Source organism: Hemiscyllium ocellatum, chromosome 13 (genome assembly GCF_020745735.1).
Source record: "Hemiscyllium ocellatum isolate sHemOce1 chromosome 13, sHemOce1.pat.X.cur, whole genome shotgun sequence".
Lineage (NCBI taxonomy): Eukaryota > Metazoa > Chordata > Chondrichthyes > Orectolobiformes > Hemiscylliidae > Hemiscyllium > Hemiscyllium ocellatum.
Genome location: NC_083413.1, coordinates 4429896 through 4448606, shown reverse-complemented (window position 1 = coordinate 4448606; position 18711 = coordinate 4429896). Strand labels below are relative to the sequence as shown.

The 18711-nt window shown below is 44.3% G+C and overlaps 1 protein-coding gene across 4 annotated transcripts in view; it reads left to right on the top strand.

Moving 5' to 3' along the window:
• The window catches only part of zbtb38 (zinc finger and BTB domain containing 38), a 117482-nt gene that overhangs the window by 59837 nt on the left and 38934 nt on the right, over positions 1-18711 (top strand). For 2 of the 4 annotated variants that reach the window (XM_060833991.1, XM_060833992.1), the window contains exon 2: positions 7587-7679. The exons of the other annotated variants lie outside the window; for them this stretch is intronic. In XM_060833991.1, the coding sequence (XP_060689974.1) occupies positions 7677-7679 (3 nt within the window). In that variant the 5' untranslated portion in view covers positions 7587-7676. The remainder of the gene's footprint in view (positions 1-7586; positions 7680-18711) is intronic. 4 annotated transcript variants of the gene reach the window in all.

Here is an 18711-nt window from a genome sequence, read left to right as displayed (position 1 = left end):
TATGCCTTCTAGTTCTGGACTCTCTCTAATGTTTTTTGTCCCTTTGTATTTCCCAACACTATCAATACAGTCTCCACATTGTCAAACCTAATATCCTTTCTCACTATTGTGTTAATTTCCTCTTTTTTTTAAACCAGCAATGCCACTCCACTACCTTTTCCTTTTTGCTTAAATACTGAATGCCCTGTGACATTCTGTGTCCATCCCTGGACACCCTGCAGACATGTCTCTGTAATCCCAATTATATTGTACACATTTACATCTATTTGTGCAATTAGTTCATCTACTTTATTGCAAATGTGCCGTGCATTAAGGCACAAAGCCTTCAAGCTTGTCTTTTTAACATTTTGTCTTGCTCCCAATATTTTTATCAATAGCCCTGTTTGAATTTTGTCTTCAGTTTCTCTGCCAATCACTTTTCTTCCCTTTTTTCTACCTTTTTTTTGTTTTTGTCCTTGCTCCCTCCCTCCCTCTGACTCCTTACATAGGCTCCCATCCCCCTCGCTTTTAGTTTAAACCCTCCCCATCCGCTCTAACAAACATTCACTCGAGGACATCAGTCCAAGTCCTGCGAAAGTGTAACCCGTCCAATTTGTACAGACTAACAAATTGCTCCCCATACAAACCCTCACATTAAGGGAGTTCCAGTCAATATGGGAGAAGTTAAAATCACCCACAACAACCCCCTAACTTTCACCAAAAAAGAGAAAATGCTGGAAAATCTCAGCAAGTCTGGCAGCATTTGTAAGGAGAGAAAAGAGCTGACGTTTCAAGTCTAACTGACCCTTTGTCAAACCCCCTAACTTTCATATCTTTCCACAGTCTGACTACATATCTCTTCTTCTGTCTCCTGCTGGCAGCTGGGAAGTCTGTAGTATAATCCCAGCATTGTGACTGCACCCTTCCTATTCCTGAGCTGTACCCATAATGCCTTGTTGCAAGATCCCTTCAGGGTGTCCTCCCTCAGCACAGCTGTGATTTGCTCCCTAACCAGTAATGTAATTCCCACACCATCTGGCATATCTCCTATGAGGTTAGCTAGGCCTAAACTACTGTGATCAGACTAAGGTAGGGTTAGGGGAGTCCAAAACTAGAGGGGTATATGTTTAAGGTGAGGGGGAAGGATTTAATAGGCACCTGACAGGCCGCTTTCTCACACAGAAAGCGGTGCATATGTGGAACAAGCTGCCAGAGGAAGTGGTAGAGGTGGGTATAATTACAACATTTAAAAGATATTTGGACAGGTGTATGAATAATAAAGATTAAGAGGGATAAGGGCCAAATGCAGGCAAGTGGGACTAGTTCAGTTTAGGAAACCTGGTCTGCTTGGATGAATTGGACCGAAGGGCCTGTTTCCATGCTGTATGAGTCTATGACTGTACAGTCATAAAGTGTGGGCTGCAGCAACCACACCGCCCCGTGGCCCAACATTTCAACTCCCCCTCCCAGTCTGCCGAGGACATGGAGGTCCTGGGCCTCCTTCACCGCTGCTCCCTCACCACCAGACGCCTGGAGGAAGAACGCCTCATCTTCCTCCTCGGAACACTTCAACCCCAGGGCATCAATATGGACTTCAACAGCTTCCTCATTTCCCCTTCCCCCACCTCATCCTAGTTTCAAACTTCCAGTTCAGCACTGTCCCCATAACTTGTCTGGACTTGTCCTACCTGCCTATCTTCTTTTCCACCTATCCACTCCACCCTCTCCTCCCTGACCTATCACCTTCATTTCCTCCCCCACGCACCCATTGTACTCTATGCTACTCTCTCCTCACCTCACCCTCCTCTAGTTTATCTCTCCATGCTTCCAGCTCACTGCCTTTATTCCTGATGAAGGGCTTTTGCCTGAAACGTCGATTTCGCTGCTCGTTGGATGCTGCCTGAACTGCTGTGCTCTTCCAGCACCACTAATCCAGAAGCAGATTATATAGCTCCACCCAGAGGCAATCACAGCTATAATGGACAGGACTTCAAGCATGGAATTCAAGCAATTGAATCATACCTAACTTTTCGTTAAAAAATGTTTAATTTTATACAAGTAAAATGTAACACAACAAAAAATGTACAAATAGGCAAACCATTTTTGGCAGTGACATGGTTAATTCAACATATAGAAGACTCATGCTTTGAAATATGATTTACCCATGGAAACTTTAGTATTCCCTGGAAGTGTTGGCCACTTCTTGAGGCGGATTTTTTTTTGACTGGACTCTTGATCATATAGTTCAGAAGTATTGGGAAATTATAAATTGCATGTTGCAATGTAGGGGATGTAAATGATCAATTTAGCAAATTAGAAGATTATGATTATGGAAATAGTGAGTATACATAATCCATGAGTGTCAGAGATTTCAGTTGTCTGATCCTAATTTGCATATTTAATTATAGCAGCTGCTTCATTAAATAGCTGTTGTATGCCATTCTTACAGAACATCGACAGTTCTGAAGTGAACGTAATTGCAAAGATGTGTCCATATGACGTGGTTGTGAGTGTACTTTGGCATACTGAGAGCAATTTGCATCTGTATGCATGTCTCAAAATTAGAGATTATAAAATGCTGAGCAAATTTGGCCCCATATGCTCAGTGCAAGCCCAGAAACTTCCCAGAAATAATACATCCTCCAGCCGATGCTGCAGATGATTGTTTCAGTTTCTGCCTTCACAGAATATAGTTCAGGTTATCATAGAAGCATAGAAGACAGTCAGTCCCAAAATCCGGTTCTACTGTCCATCATGATCATCCATCTCAATAGACTGTCCCTGCTTTCTCCCTCATACACCATTCGTCCAGGTGCTGTATCCACACTCCTCCATGAAATCGTAATGTTTTTACCATCAAGATCATTCTGCCCATCCTACTCATGTTGACTCCAGAAGGAAGTATCACCTCACTCTCATCATGTTAATAATTTCCCATATTTCTTTATCATAAAGAGAAAGGTGATTTCTCTTATTAAATAAAAACCTATTGCAGATTGTGCTTACACTGCTGTTGTTAGCACAGGTATGATGTGTGTTTTTAAGAAATGGCTGTACCTTTCTCTTCATTCTTCCCACAGTCAACTTAAATTCCTCTAGCTACCAAATTGCCGACAAATCAAACTAGACTTTTGCTAATTACTTTCTCAAAAGACTCCTTAATTTTAAATACCATTTGCATCGTTTTCTATTCTAGTATCTCAGATTCTCTAGTTTATTTGGAATCTCTCAGTACTCTCTCTTCCACCTTAAATTTAATGTCCTCTCTTTGATGTTGGGTGTCCAAAACTGAATACAGTGTTCTAACTCTGACCAAACCTTTTTTTTAATATACACTTACTCTTTAAATTGGGTACTCTAGGCCACTCTACTGTGGGCGGCACAGTGGTTAGCACTGCTGCCTCACAGCGCCTGAGACTCGGGTTCAATTCCCGACTCAGGCGACTGACTGTGTGGAGTTTGCACGTTCTCCCCATGTCTGCGTGGGTTTCCTCCGGGTGCTCCGGTTTCCTTCCACAGTCACAAAGATGTGCGGGTCAGGTGAATTGGCCATGCTAAATTGCCCGTAGTGTTAGGTTAGGGGTATGGGTGGGTTGCGCTTCGGCGGGTCGGTGTGGACTTGTTGAGCCGAAGGGCCTGTTTCCACACTGTAAGTAATCTAATCTAATCTTATAAAGCTCACATTCCATGATGTCTATTGTCTGGCATGAAGCATCAGATAGGTGCACCAGAGAGGAGAACTTGGACAAATCTAGTGCCTGTAATAGATCCCACTTTAATTTATCCTTCCAATCATACACCATGCATTATAAAGGGAAAATATTATCAATTGCTATACAAATGATGATTGAACCAGTTATAAACCAGGTAAAAACAACGACTGCAGATGCTGGAAACCAGATTTTGGATTAGTGGTGCTGGAAGAGCACAGCAGTTCAGGCAGCATCCGAGGAGATTCCTGATGAAGGGCTTTTGCCCGAAACGTCGATTTTGCTGCTCCTCGGATGCTGCCTGAACTGCTGTGCTCTTCCAGCATCACTAATCCAAAATCCAGTTATAAACCAGTCCTACTGAACTGTAGAATTGGAGAGGAGTAGCAAACCTTGTTTTCTTCTTGAAAATCAGAAGCACAGAAAAGAGATTAGGGTGATGGATAATCTAGATGTGTGTACAATTTTTTCTTGACCCTGCAACTGAATCGACAAACTCTTTATACAATTACAGTATCAGATGATAGTATGGGCAATGGCTAAAGCAAGTCGTCTCAACATAAAACTGGACACTCTCAATTAAAGACACTGCAAGCAAGGCTTGATGAAGTGTAAAGAGACACTTTACACAGGTCAAAAGTCAACACGGATTAGTCCAGACCTGTTGTGCATATTGAACAGAGGTGCTCAACCTTCACAATAGAAGTCGTTATGACCCAAAACCTGTCAAGAGGTACGCTGACAGAACAAAAGGAAAAGACATTCTGTTTGCATATTCCCTAGCTTCAGACTCCTTGGCACCTTGTATTCACCACAACAAAGGTGATAATAGCACCTGGGATGACTTGGCCTAACCTCATTGGGTACTGTGGCCCCTGCCCAGTCACCCCATTTTGGCTGAAGCCAGAGAATATTCCAGAAGGGCTCAGAAAGGGATAAGACAAACATCTTGTGACAATTCTGAGCAAAGAATCAACCAGCCTGCTGAGACCTGCAACCCGTGGTGATGGAAGGAAGATGTGCAAGATCCACCTTTTGTATCAAAGAAAACCCTGAATTTCCTTGTTGACAGAACTCTGTGAACTGATTCCAACAGCCGTATCATTTTCACCAGCGTGGGTAATATGTGATTTTTCAGGTAGTTAGCCTAATTTGGGGAAAAGTATGTTATGTGAGTCATTTCCTTAACATGCAAGTGTTTAAACAAAACTAAGTTTTACACCTGCAGTACTTTTCTTTGTCTCACAAAGTAACAGTCTCAGGGTAAACACATTTTTGGGTAATAAATTGATCAAAGTATCTGTATAGAATATTTCACAGGCATCAAAAGGTAGGTATTACAAACATTATTCTTGTGTACTGTACCATCAAGGCTACTTCGCACAACCTAGAATTGCTCGATCTCTGACTTTGATGATTACTCATCTCTGAAACATGTGAACAAAGACTACAACAATTGTGAACTGTTTAAACAAAAAACTTGTCACCTTCCTTAGGCTCAATATTCAATCTTATGAATACCTTTACAAATTCTTCTCAATAGTCCTGATTGCATATGTTGAGTAATTGTATGTCCTACTTGTGAGTTCAGGTTTTGGTAGAAGCTACAATTTTGATTCCACCGATTTTGCATTAATTGTTTTTAAATTATTTCAATGTATTACTGTAAAGACATTCTAAGTTGCTTTCCTGTTGCAGTGGACCCTAAAGGTAGAAGTTCCATTATTATAGCTCCTTTTACAAGACTGAAAGATTACCAAACCTATTTTACAGCCAAATTAAGAACATTTTTGAAACTTAATCACAGTTATGGGAGATGTGACCCTTCATTACTGTATTTTAAGGACGTGCAGGTAGTTCATCTGTAACGCCGTAGTTGCGTTCCAGTGAAACCTTGTTTAATAGAAAATCACTTAATAAAATAATGGGGCCTATGAGAAAAGTGGGGCTTGGGGCAGACCAGCAAAAATATCTATAAACAAAATGAACATCCATGTGGAGCTGTTATTCACAAGACAAGTGAATTCATGACTTTTCAAATAATTCAAAGTGATCCACTTGTTCTGACATTACTCATCGATCTATGAGATTCTTCACCAGATTGGATATTTGTTTTATTTTGAAGTACTCTGTTTCTTTGATCACATGTCTAGCTATCTTGCATTGTTCTGGTTTTATCACTACTTTTGGATTATTGTTCCACTTTTTGTTCCTCTGTTACCCTCATTGAGACAAAGCGGTTACAAGATAACACTGATTAGTCATTGGTCAAAAGTTAACCTTTTTAAATTCAGCAAAATATAAACTCAGCAAAGCCAGTATCACAGACTGCAAGGCACAATAATTTAGCTGTGTAGGTACAGCTGCCTCTTTGCTGTCCTCTGATTTTGCTGGGAATGTGGAACTAAAGTTAATTGAATGATGGGGTTCTGAGAAAGGGTCACTGAACCCGAAATACTAACTTTGATTTCTTTCCACAGATGCACCAGACTTGCTGAACCTTTTCAGCAATTTCTGTCTTTGTTAGTTGAATAATGTTGATTACAGCAAATTCACATGGCAAGTCCTTTCAGTGCAGTGGACATAACCAAGATGACCAATGAGGAACAAATGGCTTTCCTTTTTCATTTTAAGAATTAAGGAATGATTATACACTTTTTTAGGAATTTCTGAAGTTGATTTTGAGGAAGTTTTGAGCAGTTTAAGATTGCTCCTTGCACATGCTTTGTTTGAGTACTCAGTTAGGGGGGGATGATGGCCAAGTGATATTATCACCAGTCTGTTAATCCAGGGATCAAGTAATGCTCTGGGGAACTGCGTTTGAATCTTGCCACAGCATTGATGGAATTTGAATTCAATAAAAATCTGGGGAATGTCGAATGTCAGAAAAAAACCCACTTAGTTACCTAATGTTCTCTGGGGAAGAAAACTGCCATCCTTACATTTGGTCTGGCCTACATGTGACTCCAGACCCACAGAAATAGGGTTGACTCTTAATTGCCCTCTGGGTAATTAGGGTTGGGCAATAAATATTGGCCTAGCCAGTGATGCCATCATCCCGTGAATGAATTTTTAAAAATTACATGAAAAGTACAGTTTTTATGTAAAAAAAACTGTGAAAAAAAACTAGTAATAGTGTAGATCACTATTTGCTGTTACAGATAACTGTGGGCAATCTTCTTTTAGTACTTTTTCTACTGAACTTCATGGAAGTCAGTCACATGGTTTATGTCCAAATCCTTTATTCAAACTCAACAACAGCATCTTAAATATTCCTTCAAAATCCAGTGTGGTTAGTTTAGCTCCATTTTCAGGAGCTAATAGATTTCAGGTGTTAATAGATTTTACTTGAGATATTGTGTCAGGAAGCTTGCAAAACAAGCTGCCAGGGTTTGAAATTAAAATTAGATTAGGTTACTTACAGTGCGGAAACAGGCCCTTCGGCTCAACAAGTCCACACCGACCCACCAAAGCTCAACCCACCCAGACCCATTCCCCTACACCTAACACTACGGGCAATTTAACATGGCCAATTTACCTAACCTGCACATTTTTTGGACAGCACCCGGAGGAAACCCACGCAGACACAGGGGGAATGTGCAAATTCCACACAGTCAGTCGCCTGAGGCGGGAATTGAACCCGGGTCTCTGGCGCTGTGAGGTAACAGTGCTAACCACTGTGCCACCACGCTGCCCATTACTATTGAGGTTTGAGCTTTTTCATATGTTTCCCATATTTACTGAAGTAATCACTCAGCTGTGCGTTGGCTTGTTTGTAGATGAGCTGTAGCCCCTCTTAGGTTTGGAAAGCAGCATAGTTGGGATTTCTTTGGTTACACAACTGAGAAAGATGTTTCCATGTGATGTACATTCATTTGAGTTTTCCTACTTTTCCAGCATCCATCAATTCGAACTAAATTTGCTGCGCAAGATGCAAATTGCAAGAGGTGCGAGCAATCTGATGATGGCTACAGGGATCTCTGAATCATGGTACCAATATTCAATCTCCTTTACCAATGAGATTAAGGAATTGAGAAATAAACAGATAAATTGAATGTCAAATCCAGGGAGAGAGGGAGGAAGAACATTTGGATTAAGAGACATAGGAGTATGTGGTTTTGGCAGGTTTTAATCTCTGATTCAGTTCTCGTTTAAAGGAATGAATCTCCACACTTACAATTGGATCAAATTTTTGTACCAGCTGAAGTTTGTCTGGCAATCATAACAATTAACACGTTAAAACAGCATTTGTACTTTTGCTAACCTTCGTTTTCTAAGGTGAGTAAGGTTAAGATGCAATTTACCTTGTAATTCTGCACATTGCCACTATTGTCCTGCATATTTTGCATACTTTTTTTCAACCAATTCTGGTTCAATATTGTATGTGCACAAGTGTGGAACAGTTGCAATTATTGAAGCTGGACTCAAAACTGTAGCATACAAGAAACCGAGGCTCTTGTGGTGTGGTGGTAGTATCACTTCCTCTGGGCCAAAAGTCCAGGGTTAAATCCTACCTGCTCTAGAGGTGTGCCATAACACATCTGAACAGGTTGATTAGAAATCTCAAAGAGAGGAATTTGTGCTCAAAGTGGATCACAAGTGATTTAGTTATAGAATCCCTACAGTGTGCAAACAGGCCTTTCGGTCCAACAAGTCCACACCAACCCTCCGAAGAGTAACCCACCCAGACCCATTCCTCTATACTATATTTACCCTGACTAATGCATCTAACCTACACATCCCTCAACGCTATGGGTAATTTAGTATGGCTAATCCACCCTAACCTGCACAATTCTGGATGTACCTTCATAATGTATCCAGTTCTGGGCACAGAGACTGAATTGTTAGAATGAGGATAAAGAATTCTGAGCTAAACTTAGGCTCAAATGTTGATTCCGAACAGTCCAAACTGCAGCAACTTGAAACCTGAGTAGCGTTCACACCTGGACCTTGTCTATGCCCAAAACCCTTTCAGGCTTTCTGGTAGTAAAAAATGAGGTCTGCAGATGCTGGAGATCACAGCTGCAAATGTGTTGCTGGTCAAAGCACAGCAGGTTAGGCAGCATCTCAGGAATAGAGGGCTTATGCTCGAAACGTCGAATTCTCTATTCCTGAGATGCTGCCTAACCTGCTGTGCTTTGACCAGCAACAAATTTGCAGCAGGCTTTCTGGTAAACTAGTCATGCATTTGGCTGGTGGATAATAGGCTGCCAAAAAAGGCACAGGGATTCAGATGCTGGAAATCTGAAACAAGCCTACACAGAAAATGCTTGGTTTTCAGCTGGTCTGGTAGCATATATGCATAGAGAGAAACCAAATTTACATTTCAAGTCCAGTATGACTCATCCTCAGTTCTGAAGAATAGTCATACCAGACCAGAAACATTAACGCTGTTTCTCTCTTCACAGATGCTATAAGACCTGCTGAGTTTCATTTTGCCACTGTAACATCACCTGCCAACAGTCTCTATTGATCAGGACTCCTATTTGACACTTGGACATTTCGTGCCACCACAAGCCTCACTATCACCTCTTTAAAGACTAGCAATTATTTAACCTCAATAGCCACATCACCCAAGCAGATTGAAGGACTAGGTGTTGCAAAATGAAAGCTACAAAACCAGACAGGACAATTGTGACCACAGGGTTTTGGCTAATCTCTTGTTTCAGAGGCTGTGGTCAGCAGAGGTGCTGCTGACTTGCTGCAGATGCTGGAATCTGTACTGAAGACCACAAATGCTGGCGATCACAGTGGGTCAGGTAGCATCCATAGAGAGAGAGCAAACTAATGTTTCAAGTTTAGATGACTCTTCATCAGAGCTGAAGTGAATTGTGGGGGGACAGCATTTATGCTGTCAGGGGAGTGATGGTGGTGGTGTAGAAAAGATGTTAGTGATTGGAACGTGAGAATGGCAAAACAATGCTGTGTCTCCTACCAGAATTGAAAGGACAGTAAGTGGAATGGGGAAGGGGAAGACATGATAGCAAGTTAAAAGAAAGGAAAGAAATGGTTCACAGTTTAAAGGTGTTGAACTCAATATTAAGTCCAGAAGGCTGTAAAATGAGGTGTAAGGTGAGATGTTGTTCCTCCAGTTTGCACTGTGTTTCACTGGAACACTGCAGTATGCTGATGACAGACATGTGAGCTTGTGAGCAAGATGTTGTGTTAAATTGACCAGCTACTGGATTCCTGATGAAGGGCTCCTGCCCGAAACATTGATTTTTCCTGCTCCTTGGATGCTGCCTGACCTGCTGTGCTTTTCCAGCACCACTCTCATCTCGACTCTAATCTCCAGCATCTGCACTCCTCACTTTCACCTAGCTATTGGAAAGTCAGGTCCTGCTTGCACACAGACTGGAAATGTTCTGCAATGAGGTCACCTAGTATGCATTTGGTTGTGGACCACGTTGGGTGTAGCGAATACAATTCACAAGATTGGAGGAGGTACAGGTTCAGTCTTCACCTGAAATGACTGTTTAGACCCTTGGATAGTGAGCAGGGAGGAGGCAAAGGGGTAGGTGTTGCACCATCTGCAGTTCCATGGAAAGGGGGTTGGGGACGGGGGTGGTGTTGGTGGTTGTGGAGTGGACTAAGGTCTCCTGAATGGATTGATCACTGTGAAGTGTAGACTGGGAGCAAGGGGAAGATTTTTGTTTGGTGGTGGAATTCTGCTGGAATTGTCTGAAATAGACAGACAGGCAGGGGCTGGAAGAATGCAGCAATTTTGGGTGTAATCCTTCTTCAGAACTCACAGCGTTGTGGCAGTGAGAAAGGGACTCACTGAATGCACCTCTAAGGGATCACAGCGAATCCTGAAGAAGGTTACACCCAAAACGTTGACTTCATCACCTGATGCTGCCTGGCTTCCTGTGTTCTTCCAGCCTCCTGCCTGTCTACTTTGGATTCCAGTATCTGCTGTTTTTTTTCTAGTTGCTGAAAAATGTGCTGGAAAACAACAGCAGGCCAGGCAGCATCTGAGGAGCAGGAGAATCAATGTTTCGGGCATAAGCCCTTCTTCTTTTTTCTGTCTCTAACCAGAGTTGTCTGAAATGGCAGAGATGATGGTAGGGTCTTACTCAATTGTCAGTGTGACAGTCCGTTTCTCTCTTTGTCTCTACACACATACACAGACAGAAATGACACTAGCAGCAGCATTCAGTTCCCAAAAGGCACCACAATTGTCAAATCAGTTTTGCCAACCTATTGTGATCTTGATTCCCACTGAAGTGCGAGGATTATCATGTACAAACCTAACACCCTCCACAATATGGCTTCCAGCACAAGTCTCTTGAGAAATGTGTACACATCCCTTGGATGTCATTTTTGGACCCTCCGGTAACATCCAAATCCCAAACTGAGTTTCAGAGTGGTGATCTTTTATCGAGATACACAACAACAACCAGAACAATGGCATTCATACAGCGCTATCAAAACAAGAAAGGATGCCTGGGTACTCCACAACTGCATTATCAGGGAAAAACTGACACCCAGCCAAAGGATTATATTCAAGCCTACTTGTATGAACGACTGATAAGAGAATAAATTACTTGAGAATTAAATCTCTATTCTATCATTTCCAAGTTCAACTATCCCTGAGAATTAACAAATTCTAACTAATACAATTTATTCAAATATATGATGCATTTAAGTGCTGTATGAGCTGTTTAAGCTGATATTTCCAAAAGCATTTTTGTTAAATGCAAAAATTGCTTAATAAACATTTTAGTGCTTATTGGGTATTTTTAGGAGCTTAGACTTGTGCATTTTTGGAAATAAATATGACAACACTTCTTTGTTTGTTTCAGCAAAACGTATTTCATCAGATGCTAACACTCAAGTTTTGTGATTCTTAGAACTTGTTTATTTCATCTTGTGAGCCCAGATATACAGAGAATGTAATGACTGTATTAAACTAATATTCAGCACTATATTGTATTGCAAGAGGTATGTTTTAATAATTAAATCTGCTTTTTAAAATTTCGTAATACACTGCATAATGACAAGTACATGCACTGTTCTTCATAAGATCTGTGTAAATGATATTGTTACATTCCCATTTGTTTTTCTATTAAAATTTATTAAGGTTGAACTACTTTTGGATAATAGCTTTAGGTTAAGGTCATATAAAGGAAATGTGACCTATTCTGCAGTCTGCATGACAGTAAGCCTGGTGTTTTGATTGTTGGAGATCAAAGGATGGATGAGATTGTACTTTATCACTTTAAAAAACGGTGACGCAAGAGTTGCTATGTTTCCAAGGAGTGACTAAATCTTAGGAGCAAATTACTGCGAATGCTGGAATCTGTACTAATTTTCCCAAGTGACTAAATCTTCCCAAATCCCAAAAAAGGTGTTGTTGTTGTGAATAGTTTCTAAGATGAAAGAAAGTTGAGTGCAAGGATAACTAATCAGTATTTCTACCTGAATCAGGTTGGTTGTGTTCTTTTACCTTGCTATGGGGAAGAGGGCAAGTTTGAGATCCAGTTAAATTTGATCAGGGGGCAGTGGAGGCCCAGTCTCTGGATTCATTTAAGAAAGAGTTGGATAGAGCAAGGGTTATGGAGATAAGGCAGGTACAGGATACTGATTAAGGATGATCAGCCATGATCATATGAATGGTGGTACAGGCTCGAAGGGCAGAGGTAAAAACAATTACTGCAGATGCTGGAAACCAGATTCTGGATTAGTGGTGCTGGAAAGCACAGCAGTTCAGGCAGCATTCAAAGTGCAGCGAAATCAACGCTTCGGGCAAAAGCCCTTCATCAGGAATAAAGGCAGTGAGCCTGAAGCGTGAAGAGATAAGCTAGAGGAGGGTGGGGAGAGAGTAGCATAGAGTACTTTTCACCGCAGAGAGCGGCGCGAGCTGGGCGGAAGTGAGGTTGGAGCGCAGAGCTGGTCGGGAAGGTAAGTGATTGGTATTTGAGTGGGTGTGTTCTAGACCCCAGGCCCTACTTTGTAGGGCCTCCCTCCCATCCTCCTCCTCTAACCTAACTTTAAAGTCCACAGGTAAGCGACTCAGTGTTATTGACTCAGTGTTCTTGTTTTGGAGACAAAGTGTACAGTCATGGCAGCGCAGGCAGTGGAATGTTCCTCCTGCAGGATGTTTGAGGTAGGGGTGACCACCGATACTCCTGCCGACTTAGTCTGCAGGAAATGCAGTCAGATCCTGCTCCTCACCGAACGAGTTAGGGAACTGGAACTGGAGTTGGATGAACTGAGATTATTCGAGAGGCTGAGAGGGTGATTGATAAAAGCTACAGGGACATAGTTACGCCAGAGAACAGAGGTAGCTGGGTAACAGTTAGAGGTGGGAAGGGGAAGAAGCAGGCAGTGCAGGGATCCCCTGTGGTCGTTCCCCTAAACAATAAGTATACAGCTTTGGAAACTGTTGGGGGTGGACAGCCTTGCAGGTGTAAGCTGCAGTGACGGGGTCTGTGGCGTGAGGTCTGGCTCTGAGACTCAGAAGGGAAAGGGGGAGAGGAGGAGAGCACTAGTTATAGGAGACTCTCTAGTTAGAGGGACAGACAGGCGGTTCTGTGGACATGGGCGAGACTCTCGGATGGTTTGTTGCCTCCCGGGTGCCAGGGTCCGAGACGTCTCGGAACGTGTCTTCAGAATCCTTAAGGGGGAGGGTGTGCAGCCAGAAGTCGTGGTACACATTGGCACCAATGACATCGGCAGGAAGAGGGGTGGGGAAGTCATTCAAGAGCTCAGGGAGTTAGGCTGGAAGCTAAAAGCTAGGACAGACAGAGTCGTCATCTCTGGGTTGTTGCCGGTGCCACGTGACAGTGAGGCAAGGAACAGGGAGAGAGTACAGTTGAACACATGGCTACAAGGATGGTGTAGGAGGGAGGGATTCAGGTATTTGGACAATTGGACTGCATTCTGGGGAAGGTGGGACCTGTACAAACAGGACGGGTTGCATCTGAACCAGAAGGGCACCAATATCCTGGGGGGTAGGTTTGCTAGCACTCTTCGGGGGTGTTTAAACTAATTTGGCAGGGGGATGGGATCCAGACTTGTAGTCCAGCAATTAAGCTAGCTGTTTGTCAGGATGTCCAAGAATGTAGGGAGGCTGTGGAGAAGATAGCACTGACAGGGAATACTTGCGGACACAGAGATGGGCTCAAGTGCGTATACTTCAACGCAAGGAGTATCAGAAATAAGGTAGGTGAACTTAAGGCGTGGATCGGTACCTGGGACTACGATGTTGTGGCCATCACAGAAACGTGGATAGATGAGGGACAGGAATGGTTGTTGGAGGTTCCTGGTTACAGATGTTTCAGTAAGATTAGGGAGGGTGGTAAAAAAGAAGGGTGGGGGGTCGCATTGCTAATTAGAAATGGTATAACGGCTGCAGAAAGGAAGTTTGAGGGGGATCTGCCTTTGGAGGTAGTATGGGCTGAAGTCAGAAATAGGAAAGGTGCAGTCACCTTGTTGGGTGTTTACTATAGGCCCCCCAATAGCAGCAAAGATGTGGAGAAACAGATTGGATTTTGGAAAGGTGCAGAAGCCACAGGGTCGTAGTCATGGGCAACTTCAACTTCCCAAATATTGATTGGAAGCTCTTTAGATCAAGTAGATTGGATGGGGCGGTGTTTGTGCAGCGTGTCCAGGAAGCTTTTCTAACTCAGTATGTAGATTGTCCAACCAGAGGGGAGGCCATATTGGATTTGGTACTCGGTAATGAACCGGGACAAGTGATGGGCTTGTTAGTGGGTGAACATTTTGGTGATGGTGACCACAATTCTGTGACTTTCACCTTGGTTATGGAGAGAGATAGGTGCGCACAACAGGGTAGATTTTACAATTGGGGGAAGGGAAATTACGATGCTGTAAGACAGGATTTGAGGAGCATAAGTTGGGAGCATAGGCTGTCAGGGAAGAATGTGGTGGAAATGTGGAACTTTTTCAAGGAGCAGATACGACGTGTCCTTGATATGTATGTACCTATCAGGCAGGAAAGAAATGGTCGTGTGAGGGAGCCTTGGTTGACGAGGGAGGTTGAATGTCTAGTAAAGAGGAAGAAGGAGGCTTACATAAGGTTGAGGAAACAGGGTTCAGACAGAGCAGTGGAGGGATACAGGATAGCCAAAAAGGACCTGAAGAAAGGGATTAGGAGAGCTAAGAGAGGGCATGAAAAATCCTTGGCGGATAGGATCAAGGATAACCCCAAGGCATTTTATGCGTATGTGAGAAACGTGAGAATGACAAGAACGAGGGTAGGTCCAATCAAGGACAGTAGTGGGAGATTGTGTATTGAGTCGGAAGAGATAGGAGAGGTCTTGAATGAGTACTTTTCTTCAGTATTTACGAACGAGAGGGACCGTATTGTTGAAGAGGAGAGTGTGAAACGGACTGGTAAGCTAGAAGAGATACTTGTTAGGAAGGAAGATGTGTTGGACATTTTGAACAACTTGAGGATAGACAAGTCCCCCGGGCCTGACAGGATATAACCTAGGATTATGTGGGAAGCAAGAGAGGAAATTGCAGTACCGTTGGCAATGATCTTTTCGTCTTCACTGTCAACGGGGGTGGTACCAGGGGACTGGAGAGTAGCGAATGTTGTGCCCCTGTTCAAAAAAGGGAATAGGGATAACCCCGGGAATTACAGGCCAGTTAGTCTTACTTCTGTGGTAGGCAAAGTAATGGAAAGGGTACTGAGGGATAGGATTTATGAGTATCTGGAAAGACCATGTTTGATTAGGGACAGCCAGCACGGATTTGTGAAGGGTAGGTCTTGCCTTACAAGTCTTATTGAATTCTTTGAGGAGGTGACCAAGCATGTGGATGAGGGTAGAGCAGTGGATGTAGTGTACATGGATTTTAGTAAGGCATTTGATAAGGTTCCCCATGGTAGACTTATGCGGAAAGTCAGGAGGCATGGGATAGAGGGAAGTTTGGCCAATTGGATAGAAAACTGGCTAACCGGTCGAAGTCAGAGAGTGGCGGTAGATGGTAAATTTTCAGCCTGGAGCCCAGTTACAAGTGGAGTTCCGCAGGGATCAGTTCTGGGTCCTCTGCTGTTTGTAATTTTTATTAATGACTTGGATGAGGGAGTCGAAGGGTGGGTCAGTAAATTTGCAGATGATACGAAGATTGGTGGAGTTGTGGACAGTGAGGAGGGCTGTTGTCGGCTGCAAAGGGACTTAGATATGATGCAGAGCTGGGCTGAGGAGTGGCAGATGGAGTTCAACCCTGCCAAGTGTGAGGTTGTCCATTTTGGAAGAATAAATAAGAATGGGAATACAGGGTTAACGGTAGGGTTCTTAGTTAGGTGGAGGAACAGAGGGATCTTGGGGTCTATGTACATAGATCTCTGAAAGTTGCCACTCAGGTGGATAGAGCTTGTAAGAAGGCCTATGGTGTATTAGCATTCATTAACAGGGGGATTGAATTTAAGAGTCGTGAAGTGATGTTGCAGCTGTACAGGGCTTTGGTTAGGCCACATTTGGAGTACTGTGTGCAGTTCTGGTCGCCTCACTTTAGGAAAGACGTGGAAGCTTTGGAGAGGGTGCAGAGAAGATTTACCAGGATGTTGCCTGGAATGGAGAATAGGTCGTACGAGGATAGGTTGAGAGTTCTCGGCCTTTTCTCGTTGGAACGGCGAAGGATGAGAGGTGACTTGATAGAGGTTTATAAGATGATCAGAGGAATAGATAGAGTAGACAATCAGAAACTTTTTCCCTGGGTACAACAGAGTGTTACAAGGGGACATAAAGTTAAGGTGAAGGGTGGAAGGTATAGGGGAGATGTCAGGGGTGGGTTCTTTACCCAGATAGTGGTGGGGGCATGGAATGCGCTGCCCGTGGGAGTGGTAGAGTCAGAATCATTGGCGACCTTTAAGCGGCAATTGGATAGGTACATGGATGGGTGCTTAATCTAGGATAGATGTTCAGCACAACATCGTGGGCCGAAGGGCCTGTTCTGTGCTGTATTGTTCTATGTTCTAGTACAATGGGTGAGTGGGGGAGGGGATGAAGGTGATAGGTCAGGGAGGAGAGGGTGGAGTGGATAGGTGGAAAAGAAGATAGGCAGGTAGGACAAGTCCGGACAAGTCATGGGGACAGTGCTGAGCTGGAAGTAGGAACTAGGATGAGGTGGGGGGAAGGGGAAATGAGGAAACTGTTGAAGTCCACATTGATGCCCTGGGGTTGAAGTGTTCCGAGGCGGAAGATGAGGCGTTCTTCCTCCAGGCGTCTGGTGGTGAGGGAGCGGCGGTGAAGGAGGCCCAAGACCTGCATGTCCTCGGCAGAGTGGGAGGGGGAGTTGAAATGTTGGGCCATGGGCGGTGTGGTTGATTGGTGCGGGCGTCCCAGAGATGTTCCCTAAAGCGCTCTGCATGGAGGCGCCCAGTCTCCCCAATATAAAGGAGACTGCATCAGGAGCAACAGATACAATAAATGATATTGGTGGATGTGCAGGTAAATCCTTGATGGATGTGGAAGGCTCCTTTAGGGCCTTGGATAGAGGTGAGGGAGGAGGTGTGGGCACAGGTTTTACAGTTCCTTCAGTGGCAGGGGAAAGTGCCAGGATGGGAGGGTGGGTTGTAGGGAGGCGTGGACCTGACCAGGTAGTCACAGAGGGAACGGTCTTTGCGGAAGGCAGAAAGGGATGGGGAGGGAAATATATCTGTGGTGGTGGAGTCTGTTTGGAGGTGGCGGAAATGTCGGCGGATGATTTGGTTTATGCGAAGTTCGGTAGGGTAGAAGGTGAGCACCGGGGCGGTTCTGTCCTTGTTACGGTTGGAGGGGTGGGGTCTGAGGGCGGAGGTGCGGGATGTGGACGAGATGCATTGGAGGGCATCTTTAACCACGGGAAGGGAAATTGCGGTCTCTAAAGAAGGAGGCCATCTGGTGTGTTATATGATGGAACTGGTCCTCCTGGGAGCAGATACGGCGGAGGTGGAGGAATTGGGAATATGGGATGGCATTTTTGCAAGAGGTAGGGTGGGAAGAGGCATAATCCAGGTAGCTGTGGGAGTCGGTGGGTTTGTAAAAAATGTCAGTGTCAAGTCAGTCGTCCTTAATCGAGATGGAGAGGTCCAGGAAGGGGAGGGAGGTGTCAGAGATGGTCATGTGAATTTAAGGTAGGGGTGGAATGTGTTGGTGAAGGTGATGGATTGCTCAACCTCCACGCGGGAGCACGAGGTGGCGCCAATGCAGTCATCAATGTAGCGGAGGAAGAGGTGGGGAGTGGTGCCGGTGTAACTATGGAAGATCAACTGTTCTACATAGCCAACAAAGAGACAGGCATAACTGGGGCCCATACGTGTGCCCATGTCTATCCCTTTGGTCTGGAGGAAGTGGGAGGATTTGAAGGAGAAATTGTTAAGGGTGAGGACCAGTTCAGCCAAACGAATGAGAGTGTCGGTGGAAGGGTACTGTTGGGGATGTCTGGAGAGGAAAAACCGGAGGGCTTGGAGGCCCTGGTCATGGCGGATGGAGGTATAGAGGGATTAGATATCCATGGTGAAAATGAGGCATTGGGGGCCGGGTAAACGCAAGTCTTGGAGGAGGTGGAGGGCGTGGGTGGTGTCTTGAATGTATGTGGGGAGTTCCTGGACTAGGGGGGGATAGGACAGTGTTGAGGTAGGTAGAGATAAGTTCAGTGGGGCAGGAGCATGCTGAGACAATTGGTTGGCCAGGCTTGTGGATCTTGGGAAGGAGGTAGAACCGGGCAAAGCGGGGTTCCCGGACTATGAGGTTGGAAGCTGTGGGTGGGAGATCCCCTGAGGTGATGAGGTTCTGTATGGTCTGGGAGATGATGGTTTGGTGATGGGGGGTGGGGTCATGGTCGAGGGGGCAGTAGGAAGAGGTGTCCTCGAGTTGGCGTTTGGCTTCAGCGGTGTAGAGGTCAGTGCGCCAGACTACCACTGCGCCCTCTTTATCTGCTGGCTTGATGGTGAGGTAGGGATTGGAGGGCTGCGTGTTTTGAGGGCTTGAAAGGCAGAATGGCCTACTCCTGCACCTATTGTCTATTAAAAACTTCCTGACAAATGAATGTGCAGATGAGAGAAGTT